The 20,440-nt window shown below is 55.7% G+C and overlaps 1 protein-coding gene and 1 long non-coding RNA gene across 2 annotated transcripts in view; one reads left to right on the forward strand and one right to left on the reverse strand.

Annotated features, from left to right (window-relative positions):
- The window catches only part of WNT7B (Wnt family member 7B), a 90,386-nt gene extending 74,569 nt beyond the window's left edge, over window positions 1–15,817 (reverse strand). The window contains exon 1 of the mRNA XM_083365904.1: window positions 15,487–15,817. Within this exon, the coding sequence (XP_083222030.1) occupies window positions 15,487–15,629 (143 nt within the window). The 5' untranslated portion in view covers window positions 15,630–15,817. The remainder of the gene's footprint in view (window positions 1–15,486) is intronic.
- Window positions 15,588–19,528, forward strand: LOC310642301. Its single transcript, XR_014492881.1, has 3 exons — window positions 15,588–15,803; window positions 17,502–17,569; window positions 19,403–19,528. It is a non-coding gene; the product is annotated as an uncharacterized lncRNA (long non-coding RNA).
- Window positions 19,529–20,440: the final 912 nt, after the last annotated feature.

Consider the following 20,440-nt stretch of genomic DNA (forward strand, 5'->3'; position numbering starts at 1 on the left):
CTCATGAAATCCTTATGAGAATCTGAATACTGAAATGCCCCCAAGCAGAAGTTTTAACGAGGGATCTTGTCTCGTGCAGCCACTCGAGCTGAAAGCCTCAGGCCAACGTTGCGGAAATCCCATCCAAGACTCGATCTACTCCAAGAACAATCTAAAAATAATCCAAGGATATCTAATATCTAATATCCAAGAATAATCTTATCCAGACTTAGGAAAACAGAGATCTATTCTCATAGCACCTCAGAAGAGAAAACTAAGCATAAATGAACTATTTGCTGGAATTGTATGAAATTGGCAAGGAAAACAAACGTTTATGAAACATGCCCCAATTTCTTAGAAATATTCACCTTTACATTTTTTTTAAAAAAAAGTCTGCGATGTTGCTTTATATCCGAGTGTGATTGAATCTGCAGAATTATCATCGCTGCCCCCATGACAGTAACAAGCCGTGCCAAATTTCAGACAGGAGAGGCCAAAAGCAATGTTTTTATGTGAATGTTTGTTTGTGTACGTGTGCGTCTGTGTGCATATGTGTGTGCATGCACATGGGCAAAAGAAAGAAATTATACACGGGATGTCCCGATGGATCTTTCTGAATGTCTCTTTCAAGGGCTCAGGCAGAAACACAACAGATTAATTTAATTAATTATTTATTTGTAATTTCTAAAAACAAATCCTAGGCTAGACCAAGTTGACTAACCAATGCTACATCCAAGCCATCAGCTCACGACTGTTGATTCAGCCTGAGGTGGGCAACAAAGCAGCCATTTAATAATTGTATCCAACCAACTCACAGCTGTGTGGTTCCTGGATCCAAGCTCTCTTTTTTGCAAGCCTTCTGGCCTCAACTGATCTACTGAAACTCCACCTTTTTTGTAAGCATGTCGGGAAAGGGACAAGGCTTTGATCACGCCATCATGCCACCATCTTGACTTTTTGAACCTCCCTCCTTCCGCTCCCAAAGTGTTCCTCCCCCCCCCCCCGCCTTCTTTTTCAGTATTTCCAACTCGGTCAGATTTAGATTTCAGGGATTTCTCAGTTATCGCTAAATAAAGAAATACTGATTTGCGTTGCCGGTGAATTCCTAAGCCTGCTGATCATACTACTTCACTAACAGAGGAAACAAAACTCCTTCCTGGCTTTAGGTTCACATGTGCAAGAAAAGCCACATGTGCATTTTGTAGAAGATAAGACGGAGCATTTGTTCCACATTCGGAGAGACAGGGAGAAGGCAGCGTGCCACGTTCACAACCAAAGGAAGCAGCTCATCAGAGCAGTGGTCTTAGACATCGCCCATACTTCCTAGGTTTTATGAGTTAGGTTACCCCTCTCACTGTGCAATATTAATGCACAGCAGTATAGGCAGAATAAAAAATATTCTGTGCAACTGTACAGCTGTGACCATTCAGAGGCATCTGGGTCACCCACAAGAAATAAGCTGAGCTCCGATTGCAACATGCAGTTCTGCATCTCAGTTCTTGTGGCCCATGTTCCGTGGACATTCCTACAAACATCCGTTAATATTCGTCCAACGTTTAATTTTTCACCTCTCCAGGAAGGCTACACTAAATTCCTTCTGTACAGGTAGTCCTCCACTTATGGCCACAATCAAGTCCAAAATTGCTGTCGCTAAGGGAGAGATTTGTTAGGTGAATTTTTCTCCTTTGTATGACCTTTCTTGCCACAGTTGTAGAGCGAATCACTGCAATGGTTAAAATAGTGACATGATTGTTAAATGAATCTGCCTTCCTCCTTCTGACTTTGCTTGTCTGAAGGTCGCAGAAAGGAACCACGTGACCCCGGGAAACCGCAACAGTCATAAATCTGAGTCAGCGGCCAAGGGCCTGAATTCTGATCACATTTTTTTTAAATTTTAATTCCATTTATATCCCGCCCTTCTCCGAAGACTCAGGGCGGCTTACAAGCTTAGCAGTAGCCATGACCTGCAACTTGATCACTGACGCTGCAATGGTCGTAAGTGTGAAAAATGGTCCTAAGTCACTTTTTTCAGTGCCGTTGTAACTTCAAAGGGCCACTAAACGAACGGTTGCGAGTCTGCCTGTGTCCACAGGAGTGGCCACCTCCCAGGGCCTCGCGATCCCCGCTTCCAGCCTTCCCAGCCACTTCCCAAAAACAAAGTCAGTGGGGGAAGTCAGATTCACTTCCTGGTTGACTCACTTAACAACTGCAGCGATTCGGTTAACGACCATAGCAAAAAGCTCATCAATTGGGTGCGACTCACTTCACCATAGCCTTGCTTAGCGACAGAACCTCTGTTCCCAATTACAGTCTGTACTCTCTCTTCTCCTTTCCCAGAACAACAGCCCTGTGAGGTCAGCTGGGCTGAGAGGAGGCCGCTATTCCAAAGTCCCCTGAGGGATTTCTGTGAGGGAGAGCGGTTTCAAACCTGGGTCCCCCCAGCCCTAGGCTGCCGGTAGGCAACCTGGGCTTTTTATGACTCGTGGACTTCAACTCCCAGAATTCCTGAGCCAGTCATAAAAGAGCCCAGGTTGCCTACCCCTGCCCTAGGCCAAGCCTTCACCACCGCACCCTCCCATCTTATAAGGTGGTAGGGTTTCAAATTTAGGAATAATTGTCCTACTCATAAGCCAGTGTGCAGTAACAATAAGTGAAAAAAAATCACTCCCAAAGAAAATATATTATTACACCCTCACTTATTACTCAAAAATTACACATTACTTTTCTCGTGTAGGTTAAAAAAATAAAAATCAGAATGACTAGAAAAATGTAAATAAAAACAAGCTGCAAACCCATTCAGGTTTTCTGTCTAACAACCGGGGAAGCCTTCCTTTCCTTTCGGAAAACGACATTTCTCTCTGAAAAAGACCCTGAAAAGAAACAGGGAGTCTCTGCCAAGTTTTAGTCTTCAAAGGTTGCCATTAGTTAACCAGGAAAAGTACAGTTGCCCACAACACACATATACACACATACACAAGTTCAGTAGGGTACTTTCCATTAGACATGGAAATAATGTACGAGAAATCCAGGCCAGAGAATCGCATCGGTTTTCAGAATGGAACCTTGTGCTTTGTAAAAAATATATGGCATTAATCCAATCACTCTTGCTGGAGTGTTTATATTCGGTGCAATGGAAAGGTTACATACATCTCATAAATGTTCGTAAAATTAAGTATGGATAAACAGATCATACTAAACGAGCCTTGTGTTTCTAAGGTTGCATAATTAAACCAGGAAAATATTAAGCCTATATTTTACTTTCCAGATGAAATCAATGGTTTTATGGCTGCAATTCTGATCTGCAAAAAAAAAAAAGCCCTTTCTGGGTATGAAGGACTAGAGTTTAAATGAGAAACCAATAACTTCCCTAGACTACATGTGTCCATGCTACCGGTAACTAATTCAACAACTGACATTTATACGCCACAAAAAATGGCTGTTTGGTCAGGCCACACTTTAAGTCCTGTGTCCAGTTCTGGACATCAGTTTAAGAAGGAACCAGAGGAATTGGGACAGATCCAGAGAAAGGAACAAGGGTCAGGGGACTAGAAAATAAATCCTATGAAGAAGGAAAAGGGAAGGAGTTGGACACAACATTTTGCCTTGATAAGGCTGAAAGGTTGTAACACAGAAGTCTTACTCTGTCTGTCTGTCTGCCTGCCTGCCTGCCTGCCTGTTTGCCTGTCTGTCTGTCTCTCTCTCTCTCTCTCTCTCACACACACACACACACACACAAACGGGGTGTGTGTGTTGGGTTTCAACTTGTAGGACGTGGAATAATGGGTTTAGGGTACGAAGAAACTGGATTCTGGCTGATTTTGAGGAACCAAAACTCCCTAGCAGAAAGGTTCAACTTTAGATCCAATCACCCAAAGAAATAATCTTTCAGGCATCTTTGATAAATACCCTGTTCCTACTTTTCAAAAGCCACTTTTTTGCCTATGAACGACCAGATTTCATTTTGGAGAAATGGATCTGACAAATAGCAAAACAACGCCATCTCATTTTTGTGCCTTCTACTTGCTGGATGTACTATTAACCTCGTGATGTATAAGTTTCAAATCGCTTTATAATTTCCAGATTTGCCCACTTCTAAGGATGAATCTTTAAAAAAAAATAAAGTAAAATATTTTTTCATATCTATTTTGGAAAACTTCATACTGTAACTGTGAAGGACTCGTGTCCACTAACCAGTTAAAAGCACCATTGGCTCCAACTAAGATGCAGTATATTTAATTGCAATTTATTTTGATGGGAGACCTGTAAGCCCAGCGAGGCAAGCCAAGGCCGTCACTAACAGCCTTCTTGGGGCATTTACGGACAATCCGCAAGATTCCCGAGGGCCTTTTCTCTGACGGTGAGCCATTACACCACAGCGTAGGAGTGAACTAAGCAGAAGCGAGTAAAAAATAATTGGTATTTAAACGGCTCATTATAAAAGCCATTCTCGTATCCATACCTCAAAATACGCATTTGGTGCCGATTATGAAGGAAACTGGGGAACTTCACCTAGGCGAGCTAACCCTGCCGAACGGAGCTGGGCAAAAGCCGCGGGTTGGCTTCTTCGCTCGTCTCCCGAGGGGGGCGCGGACGGGGCAGGTGAAGGGAGGCCGCCCCAGAAACCGGGGCTCCGCAGCCAGCCCTCCCCGGATCTGCTCTAAGGCAAAGCGGCCTCGGGATTATTATTCCACTGCTGGAGCTTTTCTGCCTCCGGACCGTATAATTATGTCACACGGCCAGGAAAGCCGCCAGCATCTGGGCTGCGGTCGGCAAAACTTTTGTTTCAAGACCCGCAGCTATTTATAGCGGGAGAAGCGGGGAAGGAGGGCCGGCCCCTCCCCTTCGTGGAGGAAACGCGGGCCGGGGGCCCAGATTAACTCAATCCCCCTCCAGGGTCCGACGGGGGCCGCCGGCGGCGGGGGGAGGCGGGCGTCGGGGCGCCGGCTGCAGGGAGCCCGCCACCACCCGGGCGGAGTCCGGCGCGGGTCCCGGGCGGCCGCCCCTCCTGCGAGGCCGGGGCGGGGAAAGAGGCGCGGCCGGAGGGGCGCGGCGGGCGGACGCGAGCCGAGAACCGGCACTCCGGCCGGCGGGGGGCAAGCGAGCGGCCCGCCGAGGCTCCGGGCTGCCCGGCCGAGCTCCGCCGGCCTTGGTAAGGCTGCCACCACGGCCCGCCACGAGCGCAGCCCCAGCCCGGGCCGCCCCCTCCGCTTCTCCCCTCCACGCCAGACGCCACCTGCTCGGCCGGCCGCCCCGCCGGTTCGCCTCCCCGGCAGCCGCCTCGGGCCAGCCCAGCCCAGACCCGGCCTGCGGGTCGCCCGCAGGGCGGGGAAGCTTTGCGCCCGCTCCTCTCCGGGGGTCCCCGCGGCCGAGCCCGCCCGCCGACAGCTCGCCCGAGGCCGGCAGGGGCGAGGAGCCGCCGCGCGGGCCCCGACGCCCGAAAGCCCTCCGGCCGCGGCTCCCGGCGGAGAGGAGAGCGGGCGAGCCGCGGCTCCGCGGAAAGGACTGGAGGGCCCGGCCCCCCTCGGCGGCATTGCCGGCCCGCGCCCCAGGCCGCCCCGCTCGAGGGGGACCCCGAACACCTGCCCGCAGCGCCGCCCCGCCCCCGCCCGATGCGCACGAAGCGGCGGCTCCCCTCGGCCCGCACCCCCCGCCCCCGCCGCGGACTCACAGGCAGCTGCCGCTGGTCAGCAGGAGGAAGAGCTGCGGGCAACCGACGGCCAGGCAGAGGCGGCGGCGGCGGCGGCGAGGGGCCAGCAGGAGCATCGTGGGGCGGCCGGGCGCCGGCGGAGTCTTCCTCGGGCCGGGGCGCCCCTCCGGCGGGCTCTGAGTCGCCTCCTCCTCCTCCTCCTCCTCCTCCTCCTCCTCCTCCTCCTCCTCCGGGAAGGCGGGCGAGGAGCGGCGCACTGGCCGCGGGCGGGAGAACCGGCTGGCGGGGCCGCCTCTAGGGCCTGGCCGGGAGCTGCCGGGCCCCCGCCGCCGCCTGCGGCATCTGCCTGGCTTCTCCCGGAGAGGCGCCCCCGCCGCTCGCCTCCTCCCTCGGGCCGCGGCTGTCATTGGGCGAGCCGCCCCCCCCGCCTCCTCCCCTCCCCCCGCCGGCCCTGAGCCGGAGTGGCCGCTCGAGCCGCGCAGCTGAAGCGCGGGGAGCCGGCCCGGCGGTGCCTCCCGCCCCCCCTTCGCCCCCCCCTTCGCCGCGCCCGAAGTCCGGCGGGAGGGAGGGGCTGGGCGAGCCCCGCGCAGGAGCCGAGTGGGCCAACGGGCGGTGGGAAGGCGGCTGCGTGGCTGTCCCGACGCCGCCCCCGCTTGTGTGAGGCGTGGAGAGTCCCCCCCCCCCGCCGCAGAAGTACCGGGCGTCTTCTCTGGTTTCAGGGTGCGCACGTGCATTTGTCCCCCCATAAACCCGCCCCCCCGCCCGAAGCACCCTCCGAAAGGAAGATGGGCTTCCACGCCTTCCTCCCAGACGGCCTCCCGATTGTCCCGTGGCGGCCAAGCGGGCGGGGGCTCCGTCCCGGCGCAGAAGCCCCGCGACGGCGCGCCAGGGCGGACGAACTGGGCTTTCCGAGGGGAAGATCCGTCTAGGAGGGGGAGGAGGAGCAGGAACCGGCCGTAGCGTTGCTCTGCTGTAATTCAGCAAAATTCAGCAACATCCCCCGGGGGACCGGGAGAATCGCCCCGATCAGATCAGATCACAACAGATCCGAGACAAACCAGCCTTTGCTCCCGGGGAAGCCCGGCGCCCACCGGCTACGGCCACCTCCCCGGGCGCCCCCTTCCCCCTCGCCGCCAACGCGGCCTCTGCGAGGCGACCGGGCCGCCTCTACCTGGCGCAGGTGAGGCCCGGACCTTTTCCGCCGAAGGAGAGGGGAGGGTCTTTCCGAGCAAAATGCCCCCCCCCAGAAGCTTGCAAAAACGAATGCCAAGTGAGGAAGGCGATGCCCCTCTCGTCCATCAGGAGACGGAAGCTGGCATCGGCTCTCCCGGTGGCAGTCCAGATGCTCAACTTCGCGCCCCATCATCCCCAGGCAGCGTGGCAGACTAGCGGGCCCAGAAAGCGCCTGCTTGGGACATTCGCACGTGTCCTTTTTAAGGCGGTCGGACTTTGGAAGCGGACCGCTCTAGAGAAAGAAGGCCTAGCGGGAAAGTTCTGCCTCGATTTTCACACCGGAGCCCGCCGCGTGTTGAACGCCCTCGCCCCGAAAGGGCCGCCGCCGCCGCCGCTTCTCCGGACTCTCTTCCCAGGAGCCAATGCTGGAGCGGAGAAACGGCTCTTTTCCGACTTGCGGGTCTGAACGATTTCTGTGACGACCCCAGCCGAAGGGAGGGCAAACGTAGACCCGGGCCCGGGCCGGGAGATGCGTTTGGAAGGTCGTTTGCCTTCAGAACGCCTCTCTGCTTTAGGTTTTGGTTAAGTTCTCAGAAGAAAACTGGCCGCGTTCACACAACTAGGTCGGTGAAAACCACTGCAGTAGCCTCTCCTAAGTCTAAATTATTGGAGCTAATCTTGGTCAGGGTTAGGAAGCAGGAGAACATGAACCTATTCTGCGACCCAGCCCTTTAAGTCGTTCTACTGTCCCGTACATTGTCTGAATCGAGAAAAGGGGTTCGGACGAAAGCCAAGGCTGGTTTACACGTAAATCACATATATTCTACGGCTACGCGGTAACAGATGGAAGCAGTTCCGGAGTCCGCCCAGCCGCAAAGCCCGGGTTTCCGCTCAGCGCGCCCGAACTAAACCGTGCCCGGCTCTGCGCATCGTGTGAACGGACACGCGAGTCTTTCCTTCGCTTTGCTTCGGAGTAAAGAAGCATTTTCCTGCGGTCCCTTCCGCATCGTCCCTCAGAAGGGAGGGCAAGGAAAATCCGGCTTCGCAAGTAATGAATCGCACCTGTCCGTACAATTTTGTTTCGTTTAAGTTTTAATGGAAAATCGCCTTCAGTTCGTTCCGGCGGGGTCCGTCCGGGGTTCGCAGCCGCTCCTCCCTCTTCCAGGGACCGCTCGGGCCATTTTCATTACGATTTCGATTTACTTTTAATGCATTTATTGCGAGCCGCCCAGAAGCACTTGGGTGAGATGGGCGGTTTGTAAATAAATAGAAAAAAATGTCGCCCTTTACTTCGCGTTGGTGCTTTTTCCTTCGCAGGAACTCTTCCCGAGAGAAACGGCAGCAGCCGACGGGTGGGCGGAAGGGAGGAGGCCGCTCCGAGGCGCCCAGGGCTTCGGAACGAGCGGAGTCCCCCGGCCGAGCCGCCTCCTTCGGGCAAGGGGGCGCGTGGCGGGGCTGCGGAGGGGGCGACGAGTCCATTCGCACGAAGAAGGGCACGTACGTGCTCCAAAGGGGGCCTCAGGAGGAAAACAGATAAAAATAGAGGAGGCACAGGGGGGGAATTAAAAAGTAGAGGGGCGAAAGAGGGCCCGGCCCCTCGTTGGGCTGAAGAGAGAGCCCAGCCGCATCTCCGCTCCGAGCCGAGGCTTTGAAAGACGGGGCTTCTCCCCCAGGACCGGAGCCCCTTGAAGGAAGGCGCGCACACGCACACATCAGGCCCCGCCAGCGCCGAACCTCGGCTTAATTGCGCAGCTGGGATCCCCGGGATCGGGCAGGCCCTCCAGTTGCGGACTTCTTTTGGTCCTTCCTGACTGCATAAGATCACTCTAAGGGGACACCGTCCTCGCGGGGAGCGCGACGAAATCCCGCGCGACATTCACCCACCACCTTTTTCGGTTCCTGCATCACCGGCGCCCCCACCCCACCCCACCCCTCGGGGCTCCCGCCTGGCGGGACTTCCGTGCCCGTGCTCCCCGTTGCCCCCTTCGAAGCGGGCCCGTGGTCCCACGGCCCCCGGCTCGTGCACGACCACCCTGGGCTTTGTGGTGGGAAAGCCCGGCTCGTCTGGCGAGTTCGCCACCCCGCCCGTCTATCCACACGAGCCCAGCAAACGCCCACCTGCAGGGAACCCCCGGCGCACTGGACGTCGTAGAAGGGAGAGCGCTGGGGAATGGATTTGGCGGTCTCCGGACTGGCCCTGCGCGCTTCCTGCAGCCCGGGCGAGCGCGGGATGGAAGGCCGCGGCTCTCCGAGGTCTCAGCCCCGAGGCAAAGGCTCCGGAATCGGGGCGTCGGCCAAGAGAGCGAGGCTCTCTGGGGGCCTTTGGGAGCTGCAGAAACCCCGCTGAGGACCGTCTGGCTTGCGGGGGACGGGCAGGAGACGGTCGACGATCTGGCTGCTCCAGACCCTGCGCAAAAGCCTCCCGGCTTGGCCAGCGCTGACCCGGCCTGGGAACCTGCTTAACGGCCCCGCCGTCGTGGCTCTGGCCGCCGGGGCTTGGCGCAGCGGGTGGATCCAGCGCCAGGCTGTCTTCCGAGTCGCCGCGCTTCGGGCCCTTCTTTTTCCGCGGGAAGAAGACGCGCTCCGCCGAAGCTGGCCGTCTTTGGGAGACAGAGCGACCCCGCCATCTGCCAGGGACACACACACACACACACCCCTGCAAGGAACCCCCGTCCCCTCTTCCTGCCTTTCCTCACCGGGGACTTCCAGGGCCGCGTCCGTCTTTACTGGCCTCGTTCCGCCACGGTGGCTTTTCTGATGTCTGAGTTGGGCTGGGGTCCATTCCAGCAGAGAACGGGGGAGCCTCAGCTCCTTTTGCCTCGAGAACAGGGTGGGAGGCCACCAGGAGATCCCGAGGGGGCAGGCGAAGTTCAGAACCCGTCCCGGAGAAAGGCAGTGGCAAACCTCTTGCTCCTTTCCACCGGATCGATATCACTTCTCTCGGTTCGGGACCGTCATCCCACATATCGCGTCCCCGTCCCCGGTTTTGCTTATGACGGTCAACCTGCGGGGAAGGCTGGGCTGGGGGTGGGTGGGGGTAGTTGGTCCCAACTCAGGGCAGCTGAAAAGTAGGTAGATGTAAAAGGCAGGATGGGCAGCGGTTGGAGAGAAGGAGGGTACTTATTTATTTATTAGACCAATTTAAATGGCTTCCCGACTTACTCCCAACTGACTGCGGGCGGCTTACACTATTAAAAAGAACATTAAAATCCACAACTTAAAAACCTAGAAAAGCCAAGCCAGCCAGCTAGACAGACAGACCGACCGAACAGGTGGATCAGGCGCTTGGTCCGCGCGCAAGCAGCGAAGAGAGCCGCCTGCACGGACCACAAGGGTCCGTTGCGATCCCGCCCTACCAGGAGCTCTTTCGCATGCTTGGCCGGGGGCGGGTGTGCCGCCCGTCGTCTGGACCGGACCTTCCGGGCCGCGCCGTCCCCCTCGTGGCCGCCGCCGGGAAGGGGCGAGCCCAGCGCCCAGCCTGGAGCCGGCGCGGGAAGGGTCCCGCCCGGCTGCGGAAGCGACGCTCCAGTCCGGGACTCGCCCAGACGCCCAGCAGGTGCTTGGCGGCCGATCGATCCCTCTGTAGCGATCGCGTGGGATCCTTTCCTTCCGGTTGTCCTTCCAGGGAGCGTCGTAGAAAAATGATCCCTCCCCGTCCTTCGCTCCTATTGCAACACAACGCTTCACAACTCACAACGCCAAGCTAAACCGACTAAAATCCTCAGCGCTGCCTCGAGGATCCGGAGAACCACCGCCTCCTCCTCCTCCTTCCTGCCCTAGATTCAGGAGCGAGCTAGATCCCTTTCCTCGGATCCCGGAAAAGGTGGCCAGAGTTTAGTGGACTGAAATATCGGTTTCTTCTCTTTAAGGCTGGGATGCCAGCCGCCAAAGGGCCTCGGGGCTCTCCTTCGAACTGTTGTGGCCGCCATATTGACTCTTTTGACCGCCCTCCCTCTCCGCCCCCAGACGTCCCTGACAATTCAGAAAAAGGTGGAAACACATTTAATCCTATTGCTTGGGGTGTGTGTGTGTGTGTGTTTTTAAAAAAAGTTGGGTTTTAACCAAACAAAGGGGACAGACGCAGATAGAGAAGTCATTGTGCAAAATGAGTTTTGGAAAGCAGATAATGGTGCAGTTTTGAGATCTGAACACCCTTCACCTCTGCCTATGCAGGAGGGAGAAGAAGAAGAAGAGAAACCCCAAAAACTAAAAAACTAAGAAACAAAACTCAGTTCGCAGAAGACAGGAAAAGAGTTTCTCAACCTCAGAAACCTTCGCACTTGTGGGCTTCGACCTCCTCCTGGCTGGGGGACTCTGGGAGTTGAATCCACTCCCCTTAAAGCTGCCGAGGTTTAACTCTGGCTACAGACACCTTCCGGCTCTTGCCGAACCTGCCCCGAAGGGCTTGGAGTCCGCCCGCTATGCGGCTCCCTTAACGGGCCACAGGTTGAAGCCAAGTCTCTCCCTGCAGGCGGGCCTGGCAGCCACTTGACAGGAGGAGCAGAAGAGACTCTAAGCTGTGCTGGGTTCTGGTGGGCCAAATGCACACGCACGACAACAAAGACCTCTGCAACGTTCAGGCACAACCTCAGTAATAAAACCTTAATTGCTTGATTAATTGCCCCAGGAATGGTTGGGTGCCACCGGGGATCTTTCCATCTGGAAACAACGGGCCTGGGTCGTTTGGGGAGTTGGTCTCACGCGGTAAATGTGGATCTCCAGCAGAAAGACTCGCAGGCCGAGGCAGCCCTGTGTGCTCCAGGGTGCCCTGTCCTTAAGACTGCCCTGCGCACCTGGACACAACACACGCCCAGACAAAGAGGGAAGCCGCCCGAGCGTGGCTCTTGAGACGGAAATCTTCAATGCTGATTAACACACCGACAAACTGGGTGAGTCACTAGATACACAAATGAAAGGAAGGAGGGTCCATTTGTAGGTAGTCCTCAACTTACGACCAGAATTTATGTCGCTAAGTGAGGTTTTGCCCCATTTTATGACTTTCCTTGCTGCATTTGTTAAGTGAATCACTGCAGTGATTAAGTTAGTAACACGGTCGTTAAGTGAATCCGGCCTCCCCATTGACTTTTGTCAGAAGGTCACAAAAGGGGATCACGTGACCCTGGGATGCTGCGACCGTCATAAATATGAGACAGCTGCCAATTGTCTGAATGTAGATCACATGACCATGAAGATGCGGCAGCCGTCATAAGTGTGAAAATGGCCATAAGTTCCTTTTTCAAGTGCCATTGTAACTTCAAACGGTCACTAAACAAAGTGTTGTAAGTCGGAGAGTGCCTGCATTTTCATATTTCCCAGAACAACAATCTACGAACGTATTGTGTTAGATCTGCCCTAGTTGGGCAGTTTCATTCGTTTATCGGTTTTGGGGTTTCTCTGCCTGGTGCGCTGCTTTCTCCTTCTCCTCTTTTCCCTGCTGCAAGGCCGCAGCGGTGCCTGAGGGTTTCCCGCTGCGCGGGAGGAGAGAGTTTTAAACAAGTCAAGAGGTTGGCTGCCATTCTGTATGGCATCATTCTGTAGTCCTCGATTGACAATCACAGTTTTTGTCATCAAGAAAAGCAGTCTCACCCAATTTTATGACCTTTTTGCCATGGATGTTCCGCGAAACGGCAGCTGTAAATCCAAATGTGTTTGTCCGCATAATGTGTCCGTCTCGGACGGGGGGGGGGCTCAGCCCTCTTTCAAAAAGGGCACCAGGCCCCTCTTTTAAACAGGTGCTCGGCATCCGTTCGGGAACGGCGGAGGTCAGCCTAGAAGAGGCTCAGGGGTCACTATGGCAGGAAGGTTCCCCAGCCCCGATAACTGGCTGGCTGGCGAACTCTGGGAGTTGAAGTCCACACATCTTAAAGTTGCCGAGGTTGGGAGACCTTGCGCTACAGGGGGCGTTGTGGGCTTTCTGCTGTTTCTGCTAAGGGGATGCTTACGGAATTGTGGGGTGGGCTATTTTTACTGTGTTAATTTTGCCAGCTCTATTCTGACTCCGGGTGCCGCCAGCCCTGAGGAGAGAATCGACCTGGCTGCCAGTGTTTCCATGCGACTCTGGGTGCAGCTCGCTCAGTTTTGAGTCCCCTCCACCCTCCTGCTCTACATTCACAAGCCTGGCCTGAAGAACCGCTTGGGTGAAAAGGCGAAAGCACAGAGCATCTTCACAACTGTGTCGTGCAATGGGTGGCTAAACACACCGCCCATTTTCACCCAGCCCTGGCGATTGTTTTGCCTTCTGAAAGGGCAAGTGGTGTCGGGCAGGGGGGAGGGGCGAGAAGGGTGACTAAAGCAGAACCACGATGTTGCGATGGAAGCATAATTAGGGGCGTCACCAAGAGTCCTGGTGGCGCAGTGGTTAGAGTGCAGTATTATCGCAGGCTGACTCTGCCCACTGCCAGCAGTTTGATCCTGATCGGGTCAAGGTTGATTCAGCCATCCATCATTCTGAGGTCGGTAAAAGGAGGACCCGGATTGTTGGGAGGCAACAGGCTGACTCTGCAAACCGCTCAGAGAGGTGGGCCGTAGAAGCACTGTGAAGTGGTACAGGTACTCCTCAACTTACAACGGTTCATTTAGTGACTGTTCAAAGTTACAGCGGCACTGGAAAAAGTGACCATTTCAGCATCCCTGTGATGAAAATTTGGACGCTTAGCGACTGGCGTGTATGAATGGTCTCAGTGTCCCAGGGTCACGTGATCCCCCCTTTTGCAACCTTCTGACAAACAAAGTCAATGGGAAGGCCAGATTCGCTTAACAACCGTGTTACAAACTTAGAGACTGCAATGACTCCCTTAACAACTGTCGCAAGAAAGGTCGTAAAATGGGGCAAGATTCAGTTTGCTAATTTCACTTAGCCACAGAAATCTCGGGCTCAATTGTGGTCGTAATGCGAGGACTTCTTGTACATAAGTCCAGATGCTCCTGCTCTGACACTCAGAGAGGCCCGGTGCTCCCCCCCCTGCTCGATTTCACCCCGGTGAGTGCACCGCCTGGGGGAAGAAGGGGCGGAGAGAAGGGGGGGGGTCCCCTCTTGCTCTCCTTCCTACACTCCTCCTGGGTTCAAGGGGGGAGGGGCCAGAGGAGGTGCTCAGGGCAGCACAGCTTGCCAGCTCATTCACTCCGAGGCCGGGAAGGGAACCAGGCCATCCGGCAGCCTGAACGTTTTGGATGAGCGTTTTTAGGAAGGGGGGGAGCTCCAAGCCAGGCAGGGTTTCCTCAGGGGGGTCCACAAAGTCAAGTCGTTGGCCAGAACGTGACCAAAGCACCCCTCGCCACTGAAACACACCCCGAAAATAGGCAGAACTTTGGTTACGCTGCCGTGTCCACCATCTTGCCTTTTTTGACCTTGTTCCGCAGAGCCCCCTTGTGGCTGAGGTTGGAATAAGGCAGGCATTATCACTTTACCTGCAGTTTGCAGCCAGGGGGGGGGGGGGGCTCGTCGGTTGTCAAACAGCCCTCGCAGCCTCCCGGGTCCCTGGATGTCTGGGGGGGAGGACACCCGCCTAATCCCCCGCCTGCCAAAAAGGGGCTGCGGGGAGGGCGGGTGGAGGAGGAGGAGAGGCCGGGATATCAGAAGCTCTACAGGTAGGAACTCGGCTGCCGCGAAGGAATGTGGAAATTCAACTAAGGCGGGCAGGCGAGTGCGCCGAGCCAGCTGGCGAGGGCGCGGGGAAGGGGAAGAGGGAGCCAACGGCGCCAGAGGCCGAAGCGGCGGCAGCTCTCCGCTCCGGCCCAGGGCGGCCTCCCGGGACCACCGCTCACCCGGGGCCGCCCTGCAGGCTGCAGCCGGACGAGGCGCTCAGCCGGTCGCGCCTTCCCGGCGGGGCGTCTCCCCCCCCATCGCCGCTTCGGCAGGTTGATGGGGAGGCGCTCGGGCGGCGCGGGGACCCCCCCCCCCCCCGTTTCTGAAAGCAGCCCGGGGGCGCCCGCGGAGCCTGCAAGGGGGCTGACGGGATCCGCGACGCCCGGGGCGCACCTGCCGCCGGACGATCGGCTGAGCCGCCGGGACACCCCCGCCCCAAACGACCCCCGCCGCCTTCCGCGGCGCCCCTCCCGGCCCCCTCCTCTGGGACGGAGACGCGCCGCGGCCGCTTTCCACGGGCCCGGGGGGGGCTGGTTTCCTAGCGAGGAGGGGGGGCTCAGGAGCGCGTTTCCTCGGAAGGCAGAGACGCCGCCGATCGCCCGGCTCGCTCTGCCCGGGAAGCCGCGATTCCCCGCCCGCTTCCGTGGCCCTGCCCTCGCCGCGCTCCGGCCAAACCTTCTGCCCGAGAAGCCTCGTGGCCGAGAGGCGACCTTCCCGCGGCGCCCTCGCGGGACAGGGGAGCGGAGCGGCCGGATCGCGCGCAAAGCCGGCGGCTCCCAAGCTGCGCGGCCCGCCGCCCCTCTCTGCCCCCCAGGCGCCCCTCCCGGCCCCCGTTCTTCCCCAGCGGGTCCCGCCGCTTCCGGGGGGGGGGACGGAGCCTTTAGGATCCCGTCAAGACTTAGGAAGCCGCCTCGCGCCGCCTTCCCAGCAGCGTTTTGCGGCGCCTCTTGGGGAAGCTCGGCGGAGCCGCTCCCGGCCGCGGGCAGGTCGCCCCTCCGGTCCCTTCTCCGCTCCGTTCCCCGGGGGCGACCCTCCCTCTCCCGCCTCCCGGAGCCCCCCCGACGCCGGCGCGCCCGGGCTGCGGAGCCCCGCGGGGACTCACCCGAGTTTGACGTAGAGGACGCCGAAGCAGAGGAAGACGTAGAAGAGCCACCGGCGGGAGTTTCTGTGCATGTTCCGGGAGGGCGGGGGGGCCGCGCGGACCGCAACCGCGCGGCGGGGCTGCGGGCGGCGGCCTCGGCCCATTAAATGCCGGCCAGGCGCCTCCGGGGAGCGGCTGCCCCGGGGGAGCCGAGCGGGAGCCCCGCAGCCTCCGCGCAGCGCGGGCCGCGCCCGACCATGCCGCCCCCTCCCGAGCCCAGGCGGACGCCCCAAGTCGGGGCCGGCGGCAGGCTGGGCGGTGCGCGGCGGCTCCGGCAGGTAAGGCAGCGCGCCTCTCGCGACCTGCAGCGCCAGGTAGGAAGCGCGCGCGCGCGCCCCGCCTCGCCCCCGCGCGCCCCCTCCGCCCGCCGACACACCTCGCCCGCCCGCCCGCCCGCCCGCCCGCCTCGCTCCCGGGAGAGCTGCTGGCCGGCGCTCGGCGTCCCAGGCCCGAGGGGGCCCCGCTCGCAGCCAGCCCAGCCCCCCCCGCCCCCCCCCCCGGGCCGGAGCCCCGAGCGGAGAGCCGGAGCGCGATGGATGGGCCGGCTCCCCTCTCCCGCCTGGGGACTCCGGGCTCCCGCGGAGTGCAAAGAACAGGAAGCAGATACGCAGGAAAGGAGCAGCAGCAGAGATTTTCAAAACTCCTCTCCAGGAGAGCGTTCTCCGTAGCTGCCCAAAGATAACAAGGGCCGCCGATTTTCAGACCCCCTTGCATAGCCTTAGGCTGGCTGTCCACCCCCCCCCCCCACACACACACACCAGTGAACTCGACGGGGCTTGCTCAGGAGGAAGTGGCCAAAGGTTGGAGCGTAATATTAGGGGAATAGGAGTTAGATAAATTAATTGCATTTGTTTCTTTCTCGTTGATTTCCTGAGTTATACCTTTAATAGAGCATTGCGTGTGACAAGCCCACTTAAGTAACCAGGATTGGTGTCCAAGTACCACGTTTCATATTTGTATCCAGACTGCATCTTTGCCGGGTGGGGGGCAGCACTCCCGTGGTTTCCATAGCTATGGTTCAATAAGCCAGAGCTGGCAAAAAATAAGCCATAGATCATGGTTTACAACCGATGAGTGGTTTAGCTAACAGCCTCTAACTAAGCCAGCTTCCCTTTTGAAAGCAGATGGGGAGAACTGGAAAGCATGCGTGCCGAACAGCTGAAGTAATATCAGTTCTAAAAAGGGGGTTAACCTCCTGGTTAACCAGACCCTTTTTAAAAAAAATCAACCGAAAGGTCATTCCCAGAGTATTGCAGTCTAATAAATTAATGGACGAAGTAAGCCTGGTGAATCTCAGTTATTGTTCTAATCAAATAACAGCAGTACAGCTCAGCAAGTTAGAAATGTGGGATTGTGACCACAGTCAGTTCTCATCCTATGGAATTAAGGGATGTGCATATAGGTGGGGAAGAGGCATTGTGTGTGGGGGGGGGGATCAAGAAGGCGGCTGCACCTGTGCAACCAAAACACAATACAAAGCTGCTATTTGGACTTTGTGAGCTTCGTTCCACCCAGCAGCTGTTTTGTTCTGCAAGTGTAATTATATACACAACCACCTGAAGTCCGCTGCCCTTCTTTTATCAGGCATGAGCCTTCGTATGCACTGAGTTCTTCCCGAGAATATGGGATGCTGGGATATACTGGCATTGTGGCCCCTGGCAATGGACACGGGTGTGTGTGTGTGTTTTGTCGATGCACAGATTTTCTAAGTGCCATCCAAGATGTTCCACTGGTGCCCAGTGTGCCAACAGCCCCCAGGGCCACCTCCGCCCCTTTATGCTGGAATCTTTCAACTTCAGTGTTTAGTTCTTGATACGTTGTGATCTTCTCCAATTCTTTTATCTGCTGTCCTTCTGTCCTCATCAATTGTCCACACTTTCATCTTTTCAACCACAATTAAATCTGGTGTGTGATGTGTTCAGAAATCACGTAATATTTTAACCTGCTCGTTTTCGACTGATTTTTCCACTGTACAGAGTGTTCCTACCTGTCGTTCGTTACTGGCACATGGTCGTTTTTACAGATTTTCCAGTGAATCATTTTGGTGAGTGTGTTGTTCTTTGTAATCAATTTATGCACTCCTCTTGCACCAGCTGGAGTATCTGTTCTACCGTTTCTCCTGCTTTTTTGCACAATCTGTCCTTTGAATCCTTTGATGATTGCTCTTACGGCTCTTTTCCCCAGACCACAGTGAACAGATGACCAGGGCACCTCCCTTTCGACTCCTCCTCGGGAAAAGGGCCCGTCTGCTTCTTCCTAATAAAAGGGCCCAAACCACCTGCTTTCTGGATTAACAGGAAGCATCTTATCAATCAGCCAATAAGGTGCAATCTACAGCCATCCATCCCCTCTTTGCAAACCACCCGGTGGCCCTGTGTAAACAGTGTTGATGCTAATAAAGATAGTTGCCTACTCTGGCTCCCCTTTTCATCTCCCAGTGGTGCCCTGTGAGCTGGCCGTTCGGAGCCAAGTGTGAATAGCCATAAAAAAACATCCTGGAGCCAAGTCACTGCTCACTATTTACCCCACGGGGGGGGGGGGCTTCAATGTGGCGCTCCCTGCAGGCACCATCCAGTGACTGGAGCCCGGAGGGTGGTCTGCTTTCCTCCAGAGGATTTTAAGTTGCCATGGGAAAGACTAATTGGCCTCTCCCCAGACCCTGGGGAGTTAAAGCTTCCTTCCCAGAGCGTCTTCTTTGCTTTCCCTCTCCTCTAGGAGGAAGAGAGGCCATAGAGTTGTGCTTGAAAGTGACACTGTTCAGGCGTGGCTGCCATCTTTGACATAGCGGTTTCGTTCTCCGCCTACCTGCTGAGACACTTTCCTTGCAAGAAGGTTTGGGATAACAACTTCCATAAGCCCAACAGTGGCGAATGATGGGAGCTGTTGTCTAAAGCCTCTGGAAGGCACTAGGTTGCCCATCCACTCTGGGTCAGGCCCCTGCTCTTACACGCCACACTTGGGAGGGAAGGAAACCGGGAGTCAGGCAGGTGGTCCAGGAGCACCGGGAAAGGCCTGGCCTAGAAGTGGGCTGACTGAAGACCAGGACGGGGTGGAAGGAGCAGGCATGGAAAGCCATTCAGAGACGCCACCTGTCTCCTCCAGGATTCAGACCTTCTTGGTGGTGTCCACAAGGCCAGGGTCAAAACTGGCAAGATGCTGGTCAGTCTTTGCAGTCTCTTTCTCCCATCTGCCTGTGGTGTTGAATTAAAACGCCACGCTCGCCATCCTGAAGGTTTCGATGTCTTCCCCCATAGATGTTGGCGAACTTCCCCAGGATCAGATGGGGGAATTTTGCAACCACATTTATGGAAGCAAATCACACCTAGTTATGATTCTGTAGATTGTTGAACCCATAAATGGCAGTGCCTTACTTCGAAAGAGAGAGCCCTGGAGCACTTGGACCCTTACACCTGGAGTATTTCCACACTGGAAGCAGGGATTGTGATTATCCAAGGGGAGCACCACACTGGAAGTGGCTACCAGACTGCGCTCCTGGCTCTCCCCCCCCATTCTTAATCTCATATTAATGTATCTTCATTGTTTATTACATTGTTTCTCTTTATTGTCTCATTAGTTGATAAGGTCGTTTTCCCTTCATTTCCCTGTTTTTACTGTTGTAAGCCCTCCAGTCAAGCCCCTCAGTGAAATAGGCAGCAAATAAACTTAACGAACAAACAAATACATTATCATTGAAGCTTATGTTCATAGAAGAGAGGTTTTGAGTGTAAGTTCCTCTACATCAGGGAAATAGGTGTTCATCTGATTACATTCTGCACGAAGAACATCTGAAGAACTAAGTAACAGTAATACATAGATGATTTCCACCAGAGTCTGTGCAGCCTGTTCCTTATATTCCTTGGTTCTGTCTCCTACCCAGCTTCCATCACTTCTAATCTGCTTCTGCCATCCCGTCTCGTAAGCATTGTAAGGATGTGCAGGACTGAAGCACAGACAGGTGAGGTCAAAGGGAGTCTACGCATCAGATCAATGCTCAGTTGCAGGAAAGGTTTTGATACTTCACCAAAAATGGGAATTCTGGGAGTTGAAGTCCACACATCTTCAAGGTGACAAAACTGAGCAAGGCTGCTCCAGATTATTGCAATATCCCGGCTTCTGTGATTCTTATCTTTAGTTAGTTTTTTTAGCCCTTTTTTCTCTTTTCTGATTATGCACTTACTTTCTCCTGGAGTTGCCACCTGGATAAATTCCAACTAGCCCAGACTCACTGCAACATCGTCCTGGAAAGTTTTTTGCTCTAGGGTTGTTTGCAAAGTAGGGTAAAAAGTTTAAAAGGCGGCCATGATGCTGCGAGCAAAAGTGGTGCTTTGAACACACCATCCACCATTTTGACTTTTTTGACCACCCCCTGGTGAACACTGATCATTTGTTTGTTGTCTACTCGCCTTACTGGCTGCACATTTTCCGTGCCTTCAGCTCTGCAGTGTGTCCTGAGCAAAGATAGTGCTCTGTAGTCCTGAACGATTTCTGCCGGAGAGTAAAAAAAACTCAAAATGGTGACTGGAAGAGGGGTGCTTTTGTACTTGCCCCAGAGCAACGGGACTTTTGAATTAAACCAGTTCCATGTGACTGTTTGAACTGGTTCAGACTGACAAATCAGTTCAGAATCTCGAAAGGAAATATTCATGCAGCGTACAAACACACACACACACACACACACTCTACAGATCACCGCTGCCACAATTCTGCTGGGAGTTGCATCGTTGCACTTTTTCCAAGCAATCAGGTAGAGTGCAAGAAAGGGCAAGCCACACACACACACACACACACACACACACACACACACACACACACGCTTTATATAGGGTTGCATCCCTGACTGAAAGACGGTTAGGGAGCCAGGCCGTTCTTCAAAGAGGATCTGCTTGGAGAGGCAGGACAACCTCCCCAAGTGTAG

Source organism: Vipera ursinii, assembly GCF_947247035.1.
Source record: "Vipera ursinii genome assembly, chromosome: 6".
In the NCBI taxonomy this organism is placed as follows: Eukaryota; Metazoa; Chordata; class Lepidosauria; order Squamata; family Viperidae; genus Vipera; species Vipera ursinii.